Here is a 25560-nt window from a genome sequence, read left to right as displayed (position 1 = left end):
TTAATAACAAAATGAGTCCGAAGGCTTACCCGATCTTGAAAAACACAAACGCGAATACTTTTTAAGACAAAGAAACGTGGTAAAACCGAATGAAATTGCCCGGCCGGTCGTGCATTGGTTGGACCCTGGGAAGAAGTCCATATTATATACGGCACTTAGGCCAACTCTATTTTTAGGCTCTTTTATACTGTCCTGATCAGTCATTATCTTCTGCGTGGCTGCAATATTTGTTAGCCGGTGCCACCTATAAGAATCCATGCTCCGATTGAGCAAGGAAAACGGCCAGCTGCTGGATGGATTTGGCTCAAAATATGCTTGAGTGTTATCAGAACATAATTAATTTCTATAATAACTTTTTATATGCACAAGTGCTATCGTTGCAAATAGTTTGGTAGGCAAAGCCGACATCTGAAGTAATTAGTATCTTAGAACTTGAGAGAGTACTTATTTTCAGAGCAAATAAAATTAGTTATCTGAAAAATTACACGTTTGAAGGTGATTAAAGATACATTCCAATTTGATCTTGAGAAATTATACATGTGTGATTTTCGAGTATCCACTCTCAAGTATTGTTAAATAAATATTGGTAGTCCCAGCTTTTGTTCATGTTCCCAACAACATCTTCATTACGAAACAAAGCGAGTAGTTTGATAACAAAAAAAAAATTGAGTTAAAAAAATTAAAGATGGCTATACATGTTTCCTAGCCTAAGCGACACTATAATTTTTCTGAACGAGAAATTGAGAAAAATGAAATGATCGATTAATTCCACATAATGGCGATACATATATCAGCTAAATTTTAAATTTGAGCCTATATCTAAATAGTACTTCTTCAAACTTAAAGTCGCTTGCAAATACTAATAAAATGAAGAGGCTGGCCTCGCATTTGCGAGGGCCATGCTGCTAGTTGGAAGAATAATATGTTGTATGTTTAAATCGCCCTAATGTAATGACAATACGAACCTTTTCTTTACGCAAGACTCCGTCGGTCGCCGCCGAATACATCCTATAGAGCACCCTTTCCGTCGAGGTGGTCGACATCGCCGACCCTCATAAGGACACACTGCCTGGTGACACTGGAGACGTGAAAGACGTTCAGCGAGGTGTTGGGGATGATCCGGCGAACCGAGCTGTGGGGGGATCGTTGTGCCGGCAGAGCTCCACTATGGCCGCGACATGAGAGACCACGATCGCCCACTCCCCTGTCAACAACAACAACAACCAACTCTTCGTCGGGGCTCAGAAGTTTTCAGGACCCAGTTTTTTTTTAGAACTCGCAGGAGATCTGCGGTCATTGTATTAAGCTTAAAGGAGACGGATCCATAGTTTACAAAAGCGGCTGCAGCAGCACCCTATGCGGGCAACGCAGGCCAGCGAGATAGCACGCTATCCTATTCCTCTAACCGATCCACCCCTACCTAGGGATCTGGCAACCAACCAGCTCTTCCACTCGTCTATGATGCGGTTGACGAGCGCAGTGGCAGTGCTGACGGCCTCGTCGAAAACCCTCGCGTTTCGCTCTAGCCAGAGGGAGCGCAACGTGAGAAGGATGATGGAGTTGGTAGCACGTTGCGCTTGCGGGTTGCCCTTGCTTCCGCCTCTGGCCACCAGTTGGTGAGGAACGCCATCACCGGTGGAAGCAGATGCAAGCACCCCTGCTGTCGGAAGACAGGGATCCAGATCGTGCAGGCGAAGGGGCACTGGAGGAGAAGGTGGTCCAGCGTTTCATCCGTCCGCAGTCAGAGAGGACATGCCCCATAGTTCGCAAGGCCGTGCCGTTGGAGGCGATCGCGGTCCAACATCTGCCCCACACCGCCAGCCAGCCGAAGAACTTGAATTTTGGCGACGCGAAGGAGTTCAAACCTGGCTAGCGGCTGGCTGCGCCGTGCGCCCGGCGAAGCACGCGGTGTAAGTCGACCTGGTGGAGTAAGCGCCATCAGCACTGAACTTCCAGGCAAACGTATCCGGACTTCCCGGGGCTAGCTGAACGCGCTGGATCCTCGAGGAACTACACCACCGCATCAACGGATAACCGCCCACCAGTATCAGTCGTCCACCGGTTCGCCTCAAGGCCGTGCTGGACTGTGACCGTGCGCATTCGGCTTGGGCGCACAAGGGCTACCACCGCCGGAGCGATGGTTGTGGCGCTGAGCCTGTCGATCCAAGGATCCGTCCAGAAGAGCACCTGGACGCCCGAGCCCACCGTAATACGGATCGCGACATTGAAGATAGCCAGGGCATCCTTGGAGACAACCAGGTCCAATCAGAGCCACGGTTTTAACATGCTCGTTCGAAGTGACCAGATCCACCTTGCACGGAGGGAGGCATTGAGCCATCTGAGATTGTGGAGGCCTAGCCCACCAAGAGATTTGGGCTAGCAAACCGAGTGCGAGGCTACCAAACAGTTGCCACCACGAGCTTCTTCTTGCCCAACCCAGAGGAAGCCTCTGCGCAGCTTGTCGATGAGCTGCAACACCCCAAGGTTCTACATCCAAGGCGATGAGCTAGTAGATGACGGAGGAGGTCATTATTGGTTTTTAGGAGAACGATCGTACCCGTTAGGGTGATCGGTTGCATGTTTATATGTTAGGGAAAACCCCCCTAAGTGGTATATACAGAGTTTGTACAGTATACAATCGGAGTACTACTCTGTATCGTATAGGTACAGATATACAACTCTAACACCCCCGGAGAGGTTTAGATTACGCTTAAACTCATCTAATTTCTTCAAACAAAGAGTCTTGGTGAAACCATCAGCAATCTGGTCTTTACTGGAGATAAATCTAATGTCAAGTTGTTTTCTAGCAACTCTTTCCCGACCAAAACAGAAGTCTATCTCAATATGTGATGAGGACATCCCTACTACACCACTACCTCCGTCATTGATAAATGAAGATGAACCTGCTGTGAAGCTCAAGTCCAATGAATTTCGGATTGGACCTATTACAAGGGCTCGTGCGAAGCTACTTAAGCAACAGGTGAATTTGTTTCTAAATGATACCTTGATTGATGAGAACTTTATACTGCCTAAATCTTGTTATTTATGTATCATCAGGTATGAAGAGGAGACAAGCATCGCACGAGGAGAAGAGGAGCAGCTGGACGTGAAGAAGGACGTGAGGCTGAACATGGAGCTGGACATGAAGATATCTCATGGACGCGCGAGGGAGTAGCGGGAGGCATGCGCGATCGTTGCAAATAGTTTGGTAGGCAAAGCCGACATCTGAAGTAATTAGTATCTTAGAACTTGAGAGAGTACTTATTTTCAGAGCAAATAAAATTAGTTATCTGAAAAATTACACGTTTGAAGGTGATTAAAGATACATTCCAATTTGATCTTGAGAAATTATACATGTGTGATTTTTGAGTATCCACTCTCAAGTATTGTTAAATAAATATTGGTAGTCCCAGCTTTTGTTCATGTTCCCAACAACATCTTCATTACGAAACAAAGCGAGTAGTTTGATAACAAAAAAAAATTGAGTTAAAAAAAATTAAAGATGGCTATACATGTTTCCTAGCCTAAGCGACACTATAATTTCTCTGAACGAGAAATTGAGAAAAATGAAATGATCGATTAATTCCACATAATGGCGATACATATATCAGCTAAATTTTAAATTTGAGCCTATATCTAAATAGTACTTCTTCAAACTTAAAGTCGCTTGCAAATACTAATAAAATGAAGAGGCTGCCCTCGCATTTGCGAGGGCCATGCTGCTAGTTGGAAGAATAATATGTCGTATGTTTAAATCGCCCTAATGTAATGACAATACGAACATTTTCTTTACGCAAGACTCCGTCGGTCGCCGCCGAATACATCCTCTAGAGCACCCTTTCCGTCGAGGTGGTCGCCGTCACCGACCCTCATAAGGACACACTGCCTGGTGACACTGGAGACGTGAAAGACGTTCAGCGAGGTGTTGGGGATGATCCGGCGAACCGAGTTGTGGGGATCGTTGTGCCGGCAGAGCTCCACTATGGCCGCGACGTGAGAGACCACGATCGCCCACTCCCCTGTCAACAACAACAACAGCCAACTCTTCGTCGGGGCTCAGAAGTTTTCAGGACCCAGTTTTTTTTTAGAACTCGCAGGAGATCTGCGGTCATTGTATTAAGCTTAAAGGAGACGGATCCATAGTTTACAAAAGCGGCTGCAGCAGCACCCTATGCAGGCAACGCAGGCCAGCGAGATAGCACGCTATCCTATTCCTCTAACCGATCCACCCCTACCTAGGGATCTGGCAACCAACCAGCTCTTCCACTCGTCTATGATGCGGTTGATGAGCGCAGTGGCAGTGCTGACGGCCTCGTCGAAAACCCTCGTGTTTCGCTCTAGCCAGAGGGAGCGCAACGTGAGAAGGATGATGGAGTTGGTAGCACGTTGCGCTTGCGGGTTGCCCTTGCTTCGGCCTCTGGCCACCAATTGGTGAGGAACTCCATCACCGGTGGAAGCAGATGCAAGCACCCCTGCTGTCGGAAGACAGGAATCCAGATCGTGCAGGCGAAGGGGCACTAGAGGAGAAGGTGGTCCAACGTTTCACCCGTCCGCAGTCAGAGAGGACATGCCCCATAGTTCACAAGGCCGTGTCGTTGGAGGCGATCGCGGTCCAACATTTGCCCCACACCGCCAGCCAGCCGAAGAACTTGAATTTTGGCGACGCGAAGGAGTTCAAACCTGGCTAGCGGCTGGCTGCGCCGTGCGCCCGGCGAAGCACGCGGTGTAAGTCGACCTGGTGGAGTAAGCGCCATCAGCACTGAACTTCCAGGCAAACGTATCCGGACTTCCCGGGGCTAGCTGAACGCGCTGGATCCTCGAGGAACTACACCACCGCATCAACGGATAAACGCCCACTAGTATCAGTCGTCCACCGGTTCGCCTCAAGGCCGTGCTGGACCGTGACCGTGCGCATTCGGCTTGGGCGCACAAGGGCTACCACCGCCGGAGCGATGGTTGTGGCGCTGAGCCTGTCGATCCAAGGATCCGTCCAGAAGAGCACCTGGACGCCCGAGCCCACCGTAATACGGATCGCGACATTGAAGATAGCCAGGGCATCCTTGGAGACAACCAGGTCCAATCAGAGCCACGGTTTTAACATGCTCGTTCGAAGTGACCAGATCCACCTTGCACGGAGGGAGGCATTGATCCATCTGAGATTGTGGAGGCCTAGCCCACCAAGAGATTTGGGCTAGCAAACCGAGTGCGAGGCTACCAAACAGTTGCCACCACGAGCTTCTTCTTGCCCAACCCAGAGGAAGCCTCTGCGCAGCTTGTCGATGAGCTGCAACACCCCAAGGTTCTACATCCAAGGTGATGAGCTAGTAGATGACGGAGGAGGTCATTATTGGTTTTTAGGAGAACGATCGTACCCGTTAGGGTGATCGGTTGCATGTTTATATGTTAGGGAAAACCCCCCTAAGTGGTATATACAGAGTTTGTACAGTATACAATCGGAGTACTACTCTGTATCGTATAGGTACAGATATACAACTCTAACACCCCCCTAAGCTAAACCTGGGAGAGGTTTAGATTACGCTTAAACTCATCTAATTTCTTCAAACAAAGAGTCTTGGTGAAACCATCAGCAATCTGGTCTTTACTGGAGATAAATCTAATGTCAAGTTGTTTTCTAGCAACTCTTTCCCGACCAAAACAGAAGTCTATCTCAATATGTGATGAGGACATCCCTACTACACCACTACATCCGTCATTGATAAATGAAGATGAACCTGCTGTGAAGCTCAAGTCCAATGAAGTTCGGATTGGACCTATTACAAGGGCTCGTGCGAAGCTACTTAAGCAACGGGTGAACTTGTTTCTAAATGATACCTTGATTGATGAGAACTTTATACTGCCTAAGTCTTGTTATTTATGTATCATCAGTTATGAAGAGGAGACAAGCATCGCACGAGGAGAAGAGGAGCAGCTGGACGTGAAGATGGACGTGAGGCTGGACATGGAGCTGGACATGAAGATATCTCATGGACGCGCGAGGGAGGAGCGGGAGGCATGCGCGAGAGGAGAAGAAGAAGTCCAGGCCGGTCCAGCACCCGGTCAGACCGGTCGGCACGCCGGCGCGCCCGGTCCCTGGCCCGGTCCAACCGGGCGGCATACCGGATTCACCCCGGCGCCAACCGGGCGTCGTACTGGGGCCAACCGGACGGAGTTTTGTGACCTTTCCGGTTGCCGCCCGGTCCCTGGCCCGGTTTAGACCGGTCAGCCCGGTCCCAGGCCCGGTCAACCGGATTCCAGACCGGACTAGTCGGAGTCTGTCTCGACCAGATCTATTCTGGGTCGGTTTTACTTGTATCTTTCTACCAGAACTCGTCTCGGACGCCTATATAAGTGCCTTGGATGACCCCCTAGCTGCTTCTGACCACGTTTAAGATAAACCCTAGTTCTTAGTTGTTTGCTCTGCAAAACTATTGAATTCCCTACACCATATTGCTTGATATTGTGTAGATCCTGTTAAAGTCTTGTGTGATCTGCTGTTCCATTGGGAATTAGACGGTTGCAACTTACCGCTTCGTGGTCGGCGGCTACGTGCGCAAGTGTGTGGAGTTGCGAATATCTTGCAGGGTTGAGAGCTGTTGCATTGGCGACAGGGACCAATCGAGAGATCTCGTTGCGTCATACAAGTTATCTTCCACTACATCATCGTGTTCCTCCGCTGCTATCACCCCGTGATCATCATCACCACCGTTGCTTACTGAGAAGATCGGGACACCCCTTATCATCTTGGTATCAGATTTCCAGTTTTCCTCGGTAAGTCATCCGCAATCCACCCCATAGTTGAGTTGTGAGTGTTTCCTATCCAGAAAAAGCCAAAAAAATTAGGGTTAGGGTTTGCCATAGCTTTAGATTGCACTAATTTCAAGTTTTAGTTGCTTTTCGTAGTTGTTTTTGCGTATCTTTTTCTTGCATCTAGTATTGTTAGGTTTTGAATCTCTATTATCGTCTAATGTCAGTTTTGTTACTTCGAGTCCACATAGCGTACAGTGTGCTTGTTCCCAACCATAGACACAGCCTATCGATATAAAGTGACTAGGAACTTCCCCAGAAGAGACTAGTTTTACCGCTCGACAGGCTGCTCGTTAGGGTTTTGGTGCCTTGCATATTTCTGTTGGCCGTGTTATCAAGGAGTTGTGTCCTATATCAGATTTTTTTTTGAAAAGAAGCAAAAAAGAGCTACATAGCTGCGTGTGTTATACAAAAAGAAAAATCCAAAAAGAAAAGTGAAGTGCTAGTTGAATCAAGTGAAGGCCTAAGTTTACTTTACTGCACCCGTAGTTGAGCAATCTTGTGCCTGTCTCGTTGAGCTTTGCTAGCGTCTCTCTAGTGCATTGCAACCTTTCCTCCATATAGTTGCATTGCCCTATTATATCGCCTTGTGTGAGTATCATTGGTTGTCTACGGTCAGCGCTAGAGCTTGTTATTGGTGCAAATAGGTAGCCCACCTACAGCCCCACATATATCCTGCTTTGTCGTGTGATTTGTTCTTATACCCTTGATATTCGCTTCGCTACATCCGTGCACTAGTTGTTACTACAAGTGGTAAGTGATACGTCTCAAACGTATCTATAATTTCTTATGTTCCATGCTAGTTTTATGATGATACACACATGTTTTGTTCACACTTTATGTCATATTTATGCATTTTCCGGAACTAACCTATTGACAAGATGCCGAAGTGCCAGTTCCTGTTTTCTGCTGTTTTTGGTTTCAGAAATCCTAGTAAGGAAATATTCTCGGAATTGGACGAAATCAACGCCCAGTATCTTATTTTTCCACGAAGCTTCCAGAACACCGGAGAGAGACCAGAGGGGAGCCAGGGGCCCCACACGCTAGGGCGGCGCGGCCAAGGGGTGGGGCGCGCCCCCTATTGTGTGGCCCCACCAGGGCCCCTCCGAGGCTGCCCTTCCGCCTACTTAAGGACTCCGTCGCGAAAACCCTAAAGGAATAAGCCACGGTACGAGAAACCTTCCAGAGCCGCCGCCATCGCGAAGCCAAGATCTGGGGGACAGAAGTCTCTGTTCCGGCACGCTGCCTGTCGTTGCCTAATCGACGGTACCTCGGAGGAGGGATCCTCACGAGGGGGAGAAGAAGTAGGGGCCATAGGGCGGAGTGCACACGGGACGGTGGTACGCGAGTTACCCAGCTTCGGAACACCTGCACGATGACAGGGCCTACTGCTGCTTGTCTGGAATTATCTGGGCGCTTTCGCGTTGTTACAATGAGTTGTGGTTGTGCCTCTAGGGCTCCCAGGATCCGGCTTATAAAGGCGCACGGATCTAGGGTTTACATGGAGATTCCTAGCCGGATTACAGATAGTCTAGCTACGGTACAATATCTTGCCGTGCACGTCAAGGATCCGCCTTCCATACACGTCGTACTGGATCCGGGTTCTTCATGGGCCTCCGCGGATCCGGGTTACTCCTAATGTCGGTACGGATCCGGCTTACTGATCCTGGGCCGGACTTCTTCCTTCATGATCAACAGCAACTGGGCCGCCCGATGGGCCACATGCCTCATCACCATCTGTGGGCCACCCGGGCTTGCCGGATCTAGGCTCTGTCGATGGTACACCCACGAAGTATACCCACAACAGTAGCCCCCAGAGTTCTCCGAGTTTCGCCTGCAGTTTCCGCCATGCTTGCACCTTAGGTTTCCGGCATCGTTGGTAACGCGGAGAAATTTGAAGAACTCCAACTTCACATTTTCTTCTTTCCTAACCTTTAGTCAGAAAATCCCCCATCTTGCGGGACTTCATCCATCGACAGTTTCAAACATGTCTCCGGGTTACTCCCCTGCTTGTGAATGAGAATTACTTATCTTCACGCCTTTACCCAGAATCTTAATAGACTCAAACGGTTCCGCCAATTCTGGCGCCATTTTCGCGCGATTTGTGCGGTAACTTATCTCTAGCCATTTTTACAGTTAGGGTTTGGGACACGTGTCACGCATCCAACGGCGCGACGCTTGCGTTCCGACCACAGGATGCGGAGCACGAATCTCGTCCCTCAGCCTATAAATATCCACCGTCGACCTAACTCCTCATTCACCCCCCTTTCTCACCTTTCCACACAGCGCCGCTCGCGAACTCTTCCTCCGCCGTGCCGGAACCCGCCGGAATTTTCGCCGGAGCATCGCCGGAGCGAGTTCACCACCGCAGTGTTCTTCGTGTTCTTAACTCCGGCGAGCCACTGCACGTAAACCTCGTCGCCGGCGACTCCGACCACCGCGGAATCCATTAAGGTAAGTTCTCCGAGCTTCGATCCTTTGCCGTAGTTGGTAGGGATGATAGCTAGGTTGACGATGCTGGATCCGGCTAAAAAATGTTTTCGCCAAAACCTTTTCTTCAGATGTCTTCAACGATTCCGCCTCCGACTTCAGACCCTATTATGGCGACCCCAATCTCCTCCGCCCCTCCACCCTTCGTTCCAATCCGGCTGGATCCTTCAAAGGATTCCGGCAAGGAGGCTGAGGGGACCTCTGCTCACCCGGAGAAAGCCTCCGGGGCGGGTCATACGGAACACCAGGCGGAAGAGGTCGCCAAAAAGTCGAAAGCTCGCCAATGAGACTCCGAAGCCAAAGGGAAGTGGTGGCCCTGCACCACCACCGAGATGGAGCTGAAGAACCTCGAGGCGGATGGTTTCCTGCAACCCGGAAGCTGGAGGTCAGTTCCAAATGAACTAGCTCCAGCTCCGAGGGACAACGAGATGGTGCTGACGAAAGCACTGGTGGAGCGCGGTTTTTCCTTTCCGCCTTCGGACTTCTTCCTGGAGATTCTGAAGGCGTATGGACTCCAACCCCACAACATATCTCCGAACAGCGTGCTTGCCATCTGCAACCACGTCACCCTCTGCGAAGGCCATCTCCGGGTAACCCCCGAGCTTTCTCTGTTCCAATATTTCTTTACTGTCAAGAAGGAGAGGATCCGGCAATCCGCCGAACTCGCTACATGCGGATCCATCACCTTCATGCTCCGCCCCGGCCGCGTCTACCCCCATACCGACCGCCACGAATCCGCGCGGTATTGGTCCGGAGGCTTCTTCTACCTGAAGGACGTCTCCAACCCGGCGAGCGACAGGAGACTTCCATTATTCAAGAACAGCCCCGCCAGCAAAACTCCGGCATGGACACAGTGCCCCCACTTCTCCGACTCGCCTCAGCTGACCCGCGCTGTTAGGCGGATCTGCAAGCTCACGGAGGAGGGGCTGTCGGGGAAGGACTTAACCCTTTCGTGGTTCACCAAGCGGATCCAGCCGCTGCAGCATCGAGACCGCTTGATGTTCCACTACACGGGGCGACGACCCAATGCGCGCCACCAAAGACAATCTCTCCGCCGACGCCATCGACAAGAGGATCCGGGTCCTCATCAAAATCCCACGTGAACTCCATGTTCACGAGTGCAACAAAGACATCCACACGAATGGATCCGGAACCGCGGTACGTCGTCTTGACTTTAGTCTATTGTCTTTCTTCAAACTTTTTTGTCTAAGTGTTTAACTTTGCATTAGCTCGAGGCGCTTGAAGAAAGCAAACTCGGAACTCTGCTCCGGGTTCCTTCCACCGGCCACGCGGATCCGGAAGGTGCATCGGAGGCGGAAGCTCCCGAGGCCCCACGCCCGGCTAAGAGGAAGAAGCCAGCTCCTTCCAGCCCTTATGCGAAACGCGCCCGCGAAGTGCTTAGCACTGCGGCCACCCGGAAAGCGGAGGCGGAAAAGAAGCGCCTTTCTCTGATCAATACGAGCAACAAGGGGCAGCCTGCCTTCCAGCATTTCTTCAAGCCTTCCGGGTAAGCACGTACTTCCGAGATCCAAGTTCCGGTTTTACGCTCAAACTCTTATACTTTTGTGTTTTTTCTGAAGCTCCGGAAGCCAGCCCCCCAAGGCCCCAAGGGTCTCGAAGAAAAGAGCCAAGCCATCTCCGGCTTCCATTCCTATTACTCCTGAGGTTGAAGTTCCGCCCAAGGCTTCATCCGCCACCAAGCCGGATCCGAAAGATGTCATCGACCTTGATGACCTTCCTGAGGATCCCGCTCACCATGGCGACTCCGCCAAGGGGACCTCCTCACCCATTCCTCCGCAAGATCAGCCAAGCTCCGCTTTCGCGGGGCCCACAGGAGAAGAACAGGAGCAAAAGGCAAAGCTCCTTCAAGTTACCAACGCGACTCGAGTCAACCTCCAACCAACTCCGTCCCTTCAAAAGCTTACCCTTGCACAACGTCACGCGGAAGTTTCCGCCATGCTGAACAAAGTGTGGGGAAAGCCGGACGAGGAGGTGCGAGAGCTCGCCGACCTGGAGGACAACCTGAAGGATTTTTTCGCCAAGCACAAGGAAGTGCGGCAGGTGATACTAGCCCCCAAGCATTGGGTGATATATTTCCGTGTAACATGTATTAGCCGATGCTTTCCCAAAATGTACCTTTAGGCGGAAATTTGAAATTTTTATCCCAAGACTTTGAATTCTTCGCTAGCCCCCCAGATTTTAATATCCGACTAACTCTTTGCTGCTTCGTAGACCACGCGGAAACTGCATGAAGATCTGCGCGTGCACGTGCTGGAGCAAATCGCGGAAATCGAGGGGCTGCGCCAGCACGCGGAAAATAGCAAAAAAGATATCCAGCTGCTTGAGACCCGCCTTCAAGGTACGAGATCCGGGTCTTTACTTTTTGTGCTGACATAGTTGTTCAGGATGCATAATATGTGCAACTTTCTGCCTTCAGAAGAAACTGCCAAGCACTCCTCGTTTGACGAGCTATCCGCCAAGGTCAAGGTGCTTGAGGCGGAGAACGAGTCCCTCAAAGCCTTCATTCAAGAATCATCCAGTAAGGAGACTGAGGCGAGGAAAGAACTCTCCGAGAAACATGCCCGCGACCTGGCGGAGCTGAATGATAAACTGGAGAAAAGCCAAGGCCGCGTGATTTCCGCGGTTGCCAAGAACAAAGTCCTGGAAGCGGAGGCGGAGGCCATCGACAAACTTATCTTCCGTAAGCGTTTTTCCGCGTCGTTGCTCCGAGTTTCTCATATGTTTTCTCTCTAACGGAACTGGACCTCCTTCTTCCACAGCAAGCCTTGGCTTCGAATGGTCAAAAGAGTCGAACCTGAAGAGGACAGAGGCATACGATGAAGCGCGGATTTCAATTGACGCGTTATTTGAAGCCTGTCGCGGAATCGCCACGGCTCTGTCTCTGAAGAAGGCCAAAACCACAGTCATCGATACGATGACCAAACTTATGCGACAGGTGCCGGATTTCATCAAGGACTGGCAAAAGTCTTCAGCACGCGGAGTCGCCTCCCTAGTCTTGGCCACCTGCAAGGCTCACTTCCCCTCGCTCAACTTGGCGGATGTTGCACGCGGAGCCCCCAAGGATTCCGACATGGGTGCTCTCCTTGCGGAAACCCAAGGATATGAGCAGTTGTTTGTCAGGCGAGTGGATCACTCGTTCTGGTATAACAAACACGATCTGCCCGAGGGATTTTCTGATGCAGAGGAGGAGGAGGCAGGTGAGCCGGAGTATTATGGGGAAGGCTCCGGGTCAAGCGGCGAGCATTCCAGAGGAAACTCTGGCAACGACTCCGAAGCCGGATCCGGGGACAGCGACGACGGCTCCACATACCAGGAATCTGAAGAAGAGGACTCCGAGTAGAGTTCCTGTTTAAACAATGAGACAAGTTGCATCATTTTGGCCCCAGAGTGGGTTTGTAATAAGACTTTAAATTCTTAAGTAGCTAGGAACGAAACGATTATGCATGGGGCGAAAACACTTATCCTGCTATCCGTTTAATGTTATGTGCATGTTTCGTTTTCAGTCGGAAAGCAAGTGCTGATTTCGTTGTTTTCCGGCTTGCCCGCTTGACCTTCCGCGAGCCGGAAGACCTTAGTCGGAAATGCTCGCCAGCGGCGACGAAGCCCAATGGCAGTCCGTCAATAACCGCGGAAACAAGCCCCCAAGCATAGGTGCCGGAAATCGCTACTAGGAATCCACGAGTTCGCAACAGACAACAACTTAATCAGAAAACTTAAGCTTACATCCTAAAGGACGATTTTTGAAAATCACAACTTTTATACACGCCTAGGCGGAAAAAATCCAGCTCTGCGGTTTTAGTCGGAAAACATACATGATCCAAAAATGAACAAGTAAAGGAGGTAAAAGACTCAAAGAGTGAACCATAGGCTTTATTTCATTGATCATGTATAACTATTACAGAGTTTATAACTCGGAAAATATATGCTAAGTGTAGAAAGGACGTAGCTGTGCGATGTTCCAAGGGCGATCTTCACGCTTGCGTTTCCGGTGCCAATTAGCAGGTCTATCCTTCAGCTCACGGAAATCAACAAGCTAGTACGACCCGTTATGAAGCACTTTGCTAACGATGAAGGGTCCTTCCCATGGAGATTGCAGCTTATGGTCTTTCACCTGTCGAAGGCGGAGGACCAGGTCTCCTGCCATGAAAGAGCGATTCCGAACTCGACGACTGTGATAGCGTCGGAGCTTCTGCTGATAGATGGCGGAGCGCTGATCAGCTAGGTTCCGAGCTTCCTCGATCAGGTCCACAGATAGATGTCTGGCCTCGTCAGGTGTTTCTTCATTGTAGGCGGAAACTCGCGGCGAATCGTGGATGATGTCGGAGGGAAGCACGGCTTCGGATCCGTATACCAGAAAGAATGGGGTAAACCCTGTTGATCTGTTAGGGGTAGTTCGTAAACTCAACAGAACAGCTTCCAACTCATCAGCCCAAGCTCCAGCTGCTCGTCGCAGCGGTTCTTCAAGGCGCGGCTTAATTCCTGATAATATTAGACCGTTAGCCCTTTCAACCTGACCGTTGGATTGTGGATGAGCCACAGATGCAAGGTCCAGTCGAATCCCTACTGTCTCGCAATAATCCCTCAATTCTCCTTGAGCGAAGTTTGTGCCATTATCTGTGATTATGCTGTGTGGGATGCCGAATCTCATCACAAGGCTGCAGACGAATTTTAGTGTTGTAGCACCATCGGCTTTTCTCACTGGCTTTGCCTCGATCCACTTGCTGAATTTGTCAACAGCGACCAGAAGGTATTCAAAACCGCCAGGAGATGATCTTTTTAACTTACCAACCATATCGAGCCCCCAGACCGCAAATGGCCAGGTGATAGGTATGGTCTTCAGCTCTTGGGCTGGAGCGTTTGGTTGAGTAGCGTAGTACTGACAACCTCGGCAGGTCTTGACTATTTTGTCAGCATCTTCTTTAGCTGTGAGCCAGTAGAACCCTAACCGAAAAGCTTTTGCAACGAGCGATCTGGGGGCGGCATGATGCCCGCAATCCCCTGCGTGGATCTCTCTGAGGATCTCAATGCCATCTTGATTGGAGACGCATTTGAGAAATACCCCTGCTGCACTTCGTTTGTAGAGCTGTCCATCGACAATTGTGTAGGATCTCGCTCGTCTGACGATCTGTCGCGCAAGGACCTCGTCCTCTGGCAACTTCTGATCGATGAGGTAGTCCAGGAAAGGCTGGGTCCAAGCCGGAATGATAGCCATCACTTCCCTAGCCGGAGATACTGCCACCTCTGGGTTTTCCGGGTTAGCGCCCTTAACTGAGGGTATCCGGAGATGCTCCAGGAAAATGCCAGGCGGAATTTGCTTCCTGCCGGATCCGAGCTTGGATAGCATGTCTGCCGCTGTGTTATCGTCTCTTCTGACATACTTGACTTCGTATCCGAGGAAGCACTTGGCGATCTCATCAACTTCGTCTCTGTAGGCCGCCATGACGGAATTTCTGGCGTTCCAGGTTCCGGCTACTTGTTGTGCCACCAGGTCGGAATCTCCACAGCATATGATGTGCTTGATCCCAATTTCCTTAGCGATGCGCAGACCGTGTAGTAGAGCCTCGTATTCCGCCATGTTGTTCGTAGCTTCGAAGTGGATCTGCAGAACATACTGCAGTTCTTCTCCGGTAGGGGACTTCAGGGTGACTCCGGCTCCTGAGCCTTGATGCTGCTTGGATCCATCGAAGTGCATGACCCATGTTTCTGGTTCCGGCTCCAGACTTGCATCCGGAGCTTCTGTCCAATCTGCGACGAAATCTGCCAAGACTTGGGATTTAACCGCAGTCCTAGGCTTGTAAGCGATGTCAAAGGCGGATAATTCGATGCCCCATTTAGCCGTACGTCCTGTTGCGTCAGCGTTGTTGAGAATTGTTGACAGCGGAGCCTTGCTCACAACTGTTACTGGATGCTCTTGGAAGTAGTGTCTCAGCTTCCGGCTGCCTAGGAACACTCCATAGGCTAGCTTCTGAAAGTGAGGGTATCTTTGCTTTGATTCCGTCAGCACCTCGCTAATGTAGTAGACAGGTCTTTGGACGTCGTATTCATGACCTTCTTCCTTTCGCTCCACCACGATGACGAGGCTGATGACTTTGTTGGTAGCTGCCAGATAGAGGAGCATTGGCTCTGACTCTGCTGGGGCTGCCAAGATAGGTGGGGAGGTGAGTATTTCCTTCAACCCCCGAAGAGCTGCATCGACTGCGTCGTCCCAGACGAAGTTGTCTGTTTTCTTCAGCAGCTTGTACAGAGGTAGCGCCTTCTCGCCAAGACGGCTAACAAACCTACTGATTGCTGCGACGCAACCAGTTAGTCGTTGCACATCTTTGAGACAAGTTGGCCGTTTGATACACATGATTGCCTTCATCTTTTCCGGGTTAACCTCAATGCCTCTGTGAGAGACTATGAAGCCAAGGAGTTTTCCAGCTGGCACGCCAAAGACGCACTTCAGCGGATTCAACATCATCTTGTACCTGCGGAGATTGTCGAAGGTTTCTGTGAGGTCGCTGATCAAGTCGGATCCTTTCCGGGTCATGACCGCGATGTCGTCGACGTAAGCGTGCACGTTCCGGCCAATTTGGTCCTTCAGGCACCGCTGCATCGTACGTTGGTAGGTGGCACCTGCATTTTTCAAACCAAAAGGCATAGTAACATAGCAATAAGTACCAAATGGGGTAATGAATGAAGTCGCCTTTTGGTCGGATTCCTTCATCCGGATCTGATGATACCCGGAATATGCATCAAGAAAACACAGAAGTTCCGCCCCCGCCGTCGAATCAATGACTTGGTCAATGCGCGGCAAGGGGAACGGATCCTTCGGGCAATGCTTGTTCAAGCCAGAGTAATCGATGCACATTCTTAGTATTTCAGTGTTCTTTTTGGGTACAAGGACGGGATTCGCGACCCAATCGGTGTGGATAACTTCTATTACAAAACCTGCTTCTAGTAACTTTGCTAGTTCCATTCCTATGGCGCGGCGCTTCTTATCTCCAAAGCGTCGCATAGCTTGCTTCACCGGTTTAGCCCCCGGATTTATGTTGAGGTAGTGCTCGGCGAGTTCCCTAGGTACTCCGGACATGTCAGAAGGTTGCCATGCGAAGATATCCATGTTAGCGTGGAGTAACTCGACGAGCGCGTCTTCCTATTTGGGGTCCATGTTGGCTCCGACTGAAACCTGCTTGGAAGAGTCGCCTTTGATCAGGTCGTGCTTCTTGGTTTCTATCGCGGCCTTGAAGGAGGTTTTCTGCTCGGAGATCTGCTTCTTGGTGGTCTGCATCTCAGTCGGATCCACCGCGGCTCTATAGCCTTTCAGCTCTTCTCCAGATATCACAGACTCTGCGAAGGCGGCTTCGCCCAACTCGCACTCATGAGCCTTTTTGTAGTCTCCGGATACGGTAATCATACCTTTAGGACCCGGAATCTTGAGCTTATTGTAGATGTAGCACGCTCTTGCGTGGAACTTGTGGTAGGTGGGCCTGCCGAAGATGACGTGGTAGGAGCTCTTGAAGGGCACAACTTCAAACGTGATTTTCTCTTCGCGGAAATTATGAACATCGCCAAAAGCCACGGGAAGTGTGATGCTGCCGAGGGAATTTGCCTTCTTACCCGGAACTACGCCATGAAACTCAGTGGTGCTGTGTTTGAGCTGTTCCTTGGTGAGATTCATCCGCTCTAGAGTCTCCAGGTACATGATGTTCAGGCTGGCTCCGCCATCCATGAGGCACTTGGAGAAGTCATACCCGTCTATGCGGGGGCTTACAACCAAGGCGTAGCATTCTTTTGGCACAATGGCAGGGTGATCCTTCCTGTCAAATGTGCACGGGATTTCCGACCACCGGACGTACTGCGGCACAGCCGGAACTATGGCGTTTAGGATCCGGGTGGCTGACTTGGAGGCGCGTACCGTTGGTGTTCCGAGGAAAGTGTGGTAAGCCCCCACGCTCTTTTTATCGAATGGATTGGATTTACCTGCGGATCCTGCCTTGGGATCCGGCAAGTTATCATCCTCATCCATCGCCTCAGAACTATCTTCCTCTTTGTCCTTGTTCTTGCCCTTGCCACCTTTGCCGCGTGGGCGGTGCTTCCGGGCGCGCTTGTAACCTGCCTCCGGGTCGTTCTTTAGATCATTGACCCACTTGCAGTTGCGGTTGGTGTGAGTGGACTTCCCTGTAACCGGATCCAGGTGGGCCAGGCAGGGCATGTCTCTGTACTCCTCGTAGGTTTGCGGGGCGCGGGATCCGCCAGCTGTGACCTCGGAGGTATGCTGCTGGCCCCTGCCGGCTCCGCCTCCACGTCCGCGTCCTCTTCCGCCTCCTGAACCTCCGCGTTGAAACGCCATGGCGACCATCTCGGATCCGCCACTCTTCTGGTCATCAGGGTTCTTGCGCTTATGGCTGCTACTGCTACCGTTGTCACGGTTCTTCTTTTGTTGATGCAGGGGGATTGCTGTAGCTGCGAGATCACCGCCTGCGTCGTCATCGGCGGCAGTGTGATCGCTGGCGATGGTGATCATGTCATCCAACGTCAGTTTGTTTGCATTGACCAAGCAAGTTAGTTTGTGTCGCAGCAATCCTCCTCGCTGCAAGCCCCCAATGAAAGCGTGCATTGCTGTGCGGTTGTCGACGTTCTCGCACTCGTTTCTGCATGCCAACCATCAGGTGAGGAAATTCCTCGATGTTTCGCCCTTCTTCTGGATACATGCCTGCAGGTCGCTTGTTGTGGCAGGTCTCTTGTAGGTGCCCCTGAAGTGTTTCTCGAAAGCGTTCTTCAGGTCAAACCAGCAAAAGATGGAATTCTTCTCGAGGTCGCTGAGCCAGATCCGGGCTGGACCTACAAGGTACAGCTGGAGCATGCGGCAGGCGATGTTAGGGGTTCCTCCGGCAAAGGTTACTGCATTATAGTAGTCCTCAATCCAGGTATCCGGCCTTTCGGTGCCATCATAATGCTTCAGATTTCCGGGTAGCTTGAGGTTCATCCTTGGCTTTGGTTCCTCTCGAATCATCCTGCCAAAGCACTTCGGACCAATGTAGTCGGTTCTGTATTCGTTAAGGCGATCCCGCGCGTCGCGCGGGCCGTGGCGAGGAGACTTTGAGCGAGAGCGAGATCTCCGGCCGTTGCCTCCGCCTCCACCTCCGCCGCCACCGCTGGGTGGTGGTGATGGAGACCTGCGAGGTGGGCGGTCCGATTTCTTGCTTCCGCCATCTGATTCTCCTCAGCCTTCCCGGTGCTGGCTCCGGCTCCTGTGGCTGCCTTCGCCATGGCGCTGGCTGCCCTGGTCGTTCCGGCGAGGCTCCGGTGAGGCTCTGGGTCGTGGCTCCGGCGAGGCTCTGGGTCGCGGCTCCGGCAAGGCTCTGGGCCGCGTTCCTCATTCCGACTCCTCCTGGGCTCGGGCTCATGAACATTGTTCTGGTTCCGGCGAGGTTCCGGTGAGCGCTCCCTGTTTCTGTTTCTTGGCAGCACGTTGTCGCGGATAATAATTCCACCATGCCCTGGGGGCCTGGTGTTTCCGGCTGGACTACGGCGGCGAGGGGGTCGCGGGTAACCGTTGGGCGGAGGAGAGGGGTTGCGATACTTATCTCTTCCAGGATACATTGCATCCTTTCCCTTCCTTGGATCTGACGAAGGCGTCTTTGACGGAACGGGGATCGGATTTTGGTGTTCCCTGGTTCTTCTTCTGCGCTCCGAGGATCCGGTATGTGATTCGTCATCGGGATGCCGATCGGCGCGGGCGTCCTTCTGCGCGGTAGATACACAGTTATCCGGATTGGATTCCAACCTGCGCGAAGTATCTGCCTTGCTTTGCTGCTGCATTGCTGAAGCGACAAGTGTGCGGAGGTAGTTGATATCAACCTCTTCGTCCTTCTTCTTCAACAGCTCCGCAGCTTTTTGCATGTTGTCCTTTGGGGTTTCCAGCGGCCGGTGCTCTGCGGGCGTGGCGAAGTTGATCCTGCGAGGCGGAATTGCTTCTCTAACAATTCGATCGGCCTCCGCCTGCGCATAAGTCATCTTTACTTCCCACTCTTTCGCCATGCTCTTGACCTGCTCGAGTGTGGCAGTAATCTCGCGATCCTGTCTGTCGAAAGTTTCCGCCAGACCTGCAGCTTGCTCCCTTTCTTCCCTTAATGCGGCTTCGGTATCGGCGAGCTTCTTGGCTGTGGCCAGCATCTCCTGTCTGGTGGCCTCTAGAGCCTCCAGATCTGCGGCGTCGCCCGGGGTTATAGGTTTGTTAAGAACTGCTCGCGCCACCATCTCCTCAGCTGACAGGATTTCCTCCGAGGAAGAATCCCTGTGGGGTCGCACCCGAGACATTGGAGATCCTTGTTGGGATGGTTGGGGGTCGGATTGGCTGGTTGGCTCTTCAGATTGAGTTTGTCCCAGCGCTGCTACCGTTGCGAGGACCTGCTTAGGCTGGGCGGAGTCGACTTCAGGCTGATCACCGAAACCGTACTCCCCTAGCTTGCGAACGAAGTCATCAGACTCCATGGAGGGGGTATCTCCCGAAGTTGGGCTCAGATTGCCCAAAATCGACTCTTCAACCGGAACTTCGCTTCCTCCGGCAGGCTCAGCCTGATCCGGATCTGCGCCGATTTCCGGTGCCTCTACCTGCTCAGGACCAGCTCCGTCTTCTTGAGGGGCGGTTCCGGCGGTATGGGCCAAGAAGTGTACGAAGTGGCACCTCTGCTTTTCTAACACCTGGGAAACCCAGGCGGATCTGCATTGGTCTTCCACCGTTGTTTCCTGCACAGGGGCGGATTGGGTGGGCTTTGAAAATTCCAGATACGAGGCGGAGTCTTCTTTAGGAAGCTCCTGCGTCCAGCTCTGTGGCGGTCGCGTCTGCGCTACTTACCAGTGGGTTTCCGTCGGAATCGACGGTTTCCCCGATGAAGATGTGTATGCCGCCAATTGGGACGATGGAGAGCTTGACGGGGTTTGGCCTAGCCGGAATCCAACACTCATCCGGAGGGACGATTGGCAGATTTCTGGCATAGAGGACGCGCCCCACAGCGATGCTGTCGTCGTAGCTTCCCATGGCGGAACCCTCCCGGTTCCGGCCTCCAGAAGTGCCCCCGGAAGGCATCTCCACCACCATCTTCACCGCCATCGCTATCTCCATGATGAGGAGGGAGTAGTTCTCCCTCGAGGCTAAGGGCTGTACCGGTAGCTATGTGGTTCATCTCTCTCTCTCCCATGTGATCTTTATGTGATCATGAGCTTTGTGATCTAGTTGAATATCATCTATGTGCTACTCTAGTGATGTTATTAAAGTAGTCTATTCCTCCTTCATGATGTAATGGTGACAGTGTGTGCATCATGTAGTACTTGGCGTAGGTTATGATTGTAATCTCTTGTAGATTATGGAGTTAACTATTACTATGATAGTATTGATGTGATCTATTCCCCCTTTCATAGTGTAATGGTGACAGTGTGTGCGCTATGTTAGTTCTCGGTATAATTGCAATGATCTATTATGCACTCTAAGGTTATTTAAATATGAACATCGAATGTTGTGGAGCTTGTTAACTCCGGCATTGAGGTGCTCTTGTAGCCCTACACAATGAATGGTGTTTGTCATCCAACAAGAGAGTGTAGAGAAAGTAGTATTTGTTTATTCAGTTATGTGATCAATGTTGAGAGTGTCCACTAGTGAAAGTATGATCCCTAGGCCTTGTTTCCGAATACGTTACACCACAGAGAATTGCCTCCCACGCCAGCAAGCTATTTTCTGGCACCGTTTATTTACTGTTATGGTACATGTTCGTTTACTGCATCTTTACTTCCTGCAATATTACCACCATCCATACTACTTGTATTTCACTATCTCTTCGCCGAACTAGTGCACCTATACATCTGACAAGTGTATTAGGTGTGTTGGGGACACAAGAGACTTCTTGTATCGTGATTGCAGGGTTGCTTGAGAGGGATATCTTTGACCTCTTCCTCCCTGAGTTCGATAAACCTTGGGTGATCCACTTAAGGGAAAACTTGCTACTGTTCTACAATCCTCTGCTCTTGGAGGCCCAACACTGTCTACAGGAATAGAAGCGTGCGTAGACATCAAGCTATTTTCTAGCGCCGTTGCCGGGGAGGAAAGGTAAAAGGTACTCACACTCCGGTCCCAGGTAACTAAGTTATTTTCTGGTGCCGTTGTAAGTGCTCGAAGCTATTTCCTTTAGATCCTGCAATTGCATCTTTTTGTTTCTTGTTCACTAGTTAGGCATAATGGAAAATAACAATGAGCTTTTTATTCTATTTCCTGAGTTAAGACATGGATGGTTTGATGCGAAAATTAAAAAACCTATGGAACCTTATTTGCATGCTAGTAGCAATGATATTAGTATGAACGCTTTGAACACCATTGTTGCTAATGATATGGAAAATTCTAAGCTTGGGGAAGCTGGTTTTGATGAGCATGATATCTTTAGTGCCCCAAGTTTTGAGGAGAAAATTTTCTTTGATGATACTTTGCCTCCTATTTATGATGATTATAATGATAGTGGTCTTTTGGTGCCGCCTACTATGGAGAGTGAATTTTATTATGATTATACTATACCTCCTACACTTGATGAGAAAAATAATGATAGCTACTTTGTTGAATTTGCTCCCACTACAACTAATAAAATTGATTATGCTTATGTGGAGAGTAATAATTTTATGCATGTAGCTCATGATAAGAATGCTTTATGTGATAGTTATATTGTTGAATTTGTTCATGATGCTACTGAAAGTTATTATGAGAGAGGTAAACATGGTTATATGCATCTTAATAATATTAAGTTTCCCCTCTTTATGTTGAGAATCTTGAAGTTACTCTTGTGTTATCTTCCTATGCTTGTTGCATTGTGCTTCATGAATTTGTTTATGTACAAGATTCCTTTTCATAGGAAGTGGGTTAGACTTAAATGTGTTTTGAATTTGCTTCTTGATGCTCTCTTTTGCTTCAACTCTCATTTCTTGCGCGAGCATTATTAAAATTGCTGAGCCCATCTTAATGGCTATAAAGAAAGCACTTCTTGGGAGATAACCCATGTTTTATTTTACTACAGCACTTTTATTTTATATTTGTGTCTTGGAAGTTGTTACTACTGTAGCAACCTCTCCTTATCTTTATTTTATTGCATTGTTGTGCCAAGTAAAGTCTTTGATAGTAAGGTTGATACTAGATTTGGATTACTGCGCAGAAACAGATTTCTTGCTGTCACGAATTTGGGCAGGGTTCTCTGTAGGTAACTCAGAAAGATCTGCCAATTTACGTGCGTGATCCTCAGATATGTACGCAACTTTCATTCAATTTGAGCATTTTCATCTGAGCAAGTCCAGTGCCTCTAAAAAATTCGTCTTTACGGACTGTTCTGTTTTGACAGATTCTGCCTTTTATTTCGCATTGCCTGTTTTGCTATGTTTGATGGATTTCTTTGTTCCATTAACTTTCAGTAGCTTTGTGCAATGTCCAGAAGTGTTAAGAATGATTATGTCACCTCTGAATATATGAATTTTCAATTATGCACTAACCCTCTAATGAGTTTGTTTCGAGTTTGGTGTGGAGGAAGTTTTCAAGGGTCAAGAGAGAAGGATGATATATGATCAAGAAGAGTGAAAAGTCTAAGCTTGGGGATGCCCCCGTGGTTCATCCCTGCATATTTCAAGAAGACTCAAGCGTCTAAGCTTGGGGATGCCCAAGGCATCCCCTTCTTCATCAACTTATCAGGTTTCTTCTATTGAAACTATATTTTTATTCGATCACATCTTATGTACTTTACTTGGAGCGTCTGTTTGTTTTTGTTTTGTTTGAATAAATTCATGCTTGTGTGGGAGAGAGACACGCTCCGTTTTTTCGTATGAACACATATGTTCTTAGCTTTATTCTTAATGTTCATTGCGAAGGTTGAACTACTTCGTTCATTGTTATATGGTTGGAAACAGGAAATGCTTCATGTGGTAATTGGTATAATGTCTTGAATAATTTGATACTTGGCAATTGTTGTGCTCATATAGATCATGTTTAAGCTCTTGCATCATGTACTTTGCACCTATTAATGAAGAACTACATAGAGCTTGTTAAAATTTGGTTTGCATGATTGGTCTCTAGAGTCTAGATATTTTCTGGTTAAGGTGTTTGAACAACAAGGAAGACGATGTAAAGTCTTATAATGCTTACAATATGTTCATATGTGAGTCTTGCTGCACCGTTTTATACTTGAGTTTGCTTCAAACAACCTTGCTAGCCTAGCCTTGTATTGAGAGGAATTCTTCTCGTGCATCCAAATCCTTGAGCCAAAAACTATGCCATTTGTGTCCACCATACCTACCTACTACATGGTATTTCTCTGCCATTCCAAAGTAAATTACTTGAGTGCTACCTTTAAAATTCTATTCTTTGCCTTTGCAATATATAGCTCATGGGAAAATAGCCTTAAAAACTATTGTGGTATTGAATATGTTGCTATGTATCTTATTTCTTATAAGTTGCTTGTTGAGCGGTAACCATGTTTCTGGGGACGCCATCAACTTTTACACCTTTGTTGAATATCATGTGAGTTGCTATGCATGTTCGTCTTGTCTGAAGTAAGGGCGATTTTCATGATCAAGTGGTTTGAGTATGCATATTGTTAGAGAAGAACATTGGGCCGCTAACTAAAGCCATGAATCATGGTGGAAGTTTCAGTTTGGACACAAATCCTCAATCTCTTATGAGAATTTTATCTGTTGTTGAATGCTTATGCATTAAAGAGGAGTCCATTATCTGTTGTCTATGTTGTCCCGGTATGGATTTCTAAGTTGAGAATAATCAAAAGAGAGAAATCCAATGCGAACTTTCTCCTTAGACCTCTGTACAGGCGGCATAGAGGTACCCCTTTGTGACACTTGGTTGAAACATATGTTATGCAATGATAATCCGTGTTAATCCAAGCTAATTAGGACAAGGTGCGGGCACTATTAGTATTCTATGCATGAGGCTTGCAACTTATAGGATGTCTTATACATAACACATATGAATTATTACTACCGTTGACAAAATTGCTTCTATGTTTTCAAAATGAAAAGCTCTAGCACAAAAATAGTAATCCATGCTTCCCTCTGCGAAGGGCCAATCTTCTACTTTATTGTTGAGTCAGTTTACCTATTCTTTCTATCTTAGAAGCAAACACTTGTGTCAACTGTGTGCATTGATTCTTACATGTTTACCTATTGCACTTGTTATATTGCTTTATGTTGACAACTATCCATGAGATATACATGTTACAAGTTGAAAGCAATTGCTGAAACTTAATCATCCTTTGTGTTGCTTCAATGCCTTTTACTTTGAATCTATTGCTTTATGAGTTAACTCTTATGCAAGACTTATTGATGCTTGTTGATACGTCCAAAACGTATCTACTTTCCCGAACACTTTTGCTATTGTTTTGCCTCTAATTTGTGTATTTTGGATGCAACTAACACGGACTAACGCTGTTTTCAGCAGAACTGTTCTGGTGTCTCGTTTTTGTGCAGAAATCCAACTTTCGGGAAAATCCTCGGAATTTATGCAGAAGGCCCTATTTTCCCAGAAAACTGACGGAGCCAGAAGGACAAGTCAGGTGGAGGCCCGAGGGCCCCACACCATAGGGCGGCGCGGCCCAGGGGGGGCCCGTGCGGCCATGTGGTGTGGCCCCCTCGGCCGGCCTCCGACGCCCTCCTTCGGACTACTTATTGGCCTCGACCTAAAAACGCACGGGGGAGAAGTCGAAGTCGCCAGAAACCCTCCAGAACGGCGCCACATCGCGAAACTCCGTCGCGGGAGCCAGAAGTCTCCGTTCTGGCACTCCGCCGGGACGGGGAATTGGAGGAGATCATCGCCATCATCACCACCGACGCCTCTACATCAACCAGCCATGTTTCCCCCATCCATGTGTGAGTAATTCCCCCGCTGTAGGCCGAAGGGGATGGTAGGGATTGGATGAGATTGGTCATGTAATAGCATAAGATTGTTAGGGCATAGTGCCTAGTGTCCGTAATTGGTACTTTGATGATATTGTTGCAACTTGTTATGCTTAATGCTTGTCACTAGGGCCCGAGTGCCATGATCTCAGATCTGAACATGTTATTGTTTCATCATGATATTCATTGTTTATTGATCTTACCTGCAAGTTGTATACACATGTCACTGTCCGGAACCAATGGCCCCGAAGTGACAGAAATCGGGACAACCGGAGGGAATGGTAGTGATGTGAGGATCACATGTGTTCACGGAGTGTTAATGCTTTGCTCCGGTAC

The 25560-nt window shown here is 49.3% G+C and overlaps 1 protein-coding gene across 1 annotated transcript in view; it reads right to left on the bottom strand.

Moving 5' to 3' along the window:
• Nucleotides 1-2010: 2010 nt before the first annotated feature.
• Nucleotides 2011-25560, bottom strand: part of LOC139831598 (uncharacterized) — a 40424-nt gene continuing 16874 nt past the window's right edge. Inside the window, exons 6-7 of the mRNA XM_071820896.1 lie at nucleotides 3823-4019; nucleotides 2011-2244 (exon numbers count right to left, since the gene is read on the bottom strand). Of these exons, the coding sequence (XP_071676997.1) occupies nucleotides 2011-2244; nucleotides 3823-4019 (431 nt within the window). The remainder of the gene's footprint in view (nucleotides 2245-3822; nucleotides 4020-25560) is intronic.

This window comes from Lolium perenne, chromosome 5, assembly GCF_019359855.2.
Source record: "Lolium perenne isolate Kyuss_39 chromosome 5, Kyuss_2.0, whole genome shotgun sequence".
Taxonomy (NCBI): domain Eukaryota; kingdom Viridiplantae; phylum Streptophyta; class Magnoliopsida; order Poales; family Poaceae; genus Lolium; species Lolium perenne.
Note: the sequence above shows the minus strand (reverse complement) of the source record. Positions and strands in the feature narration are given on the sequence as shown.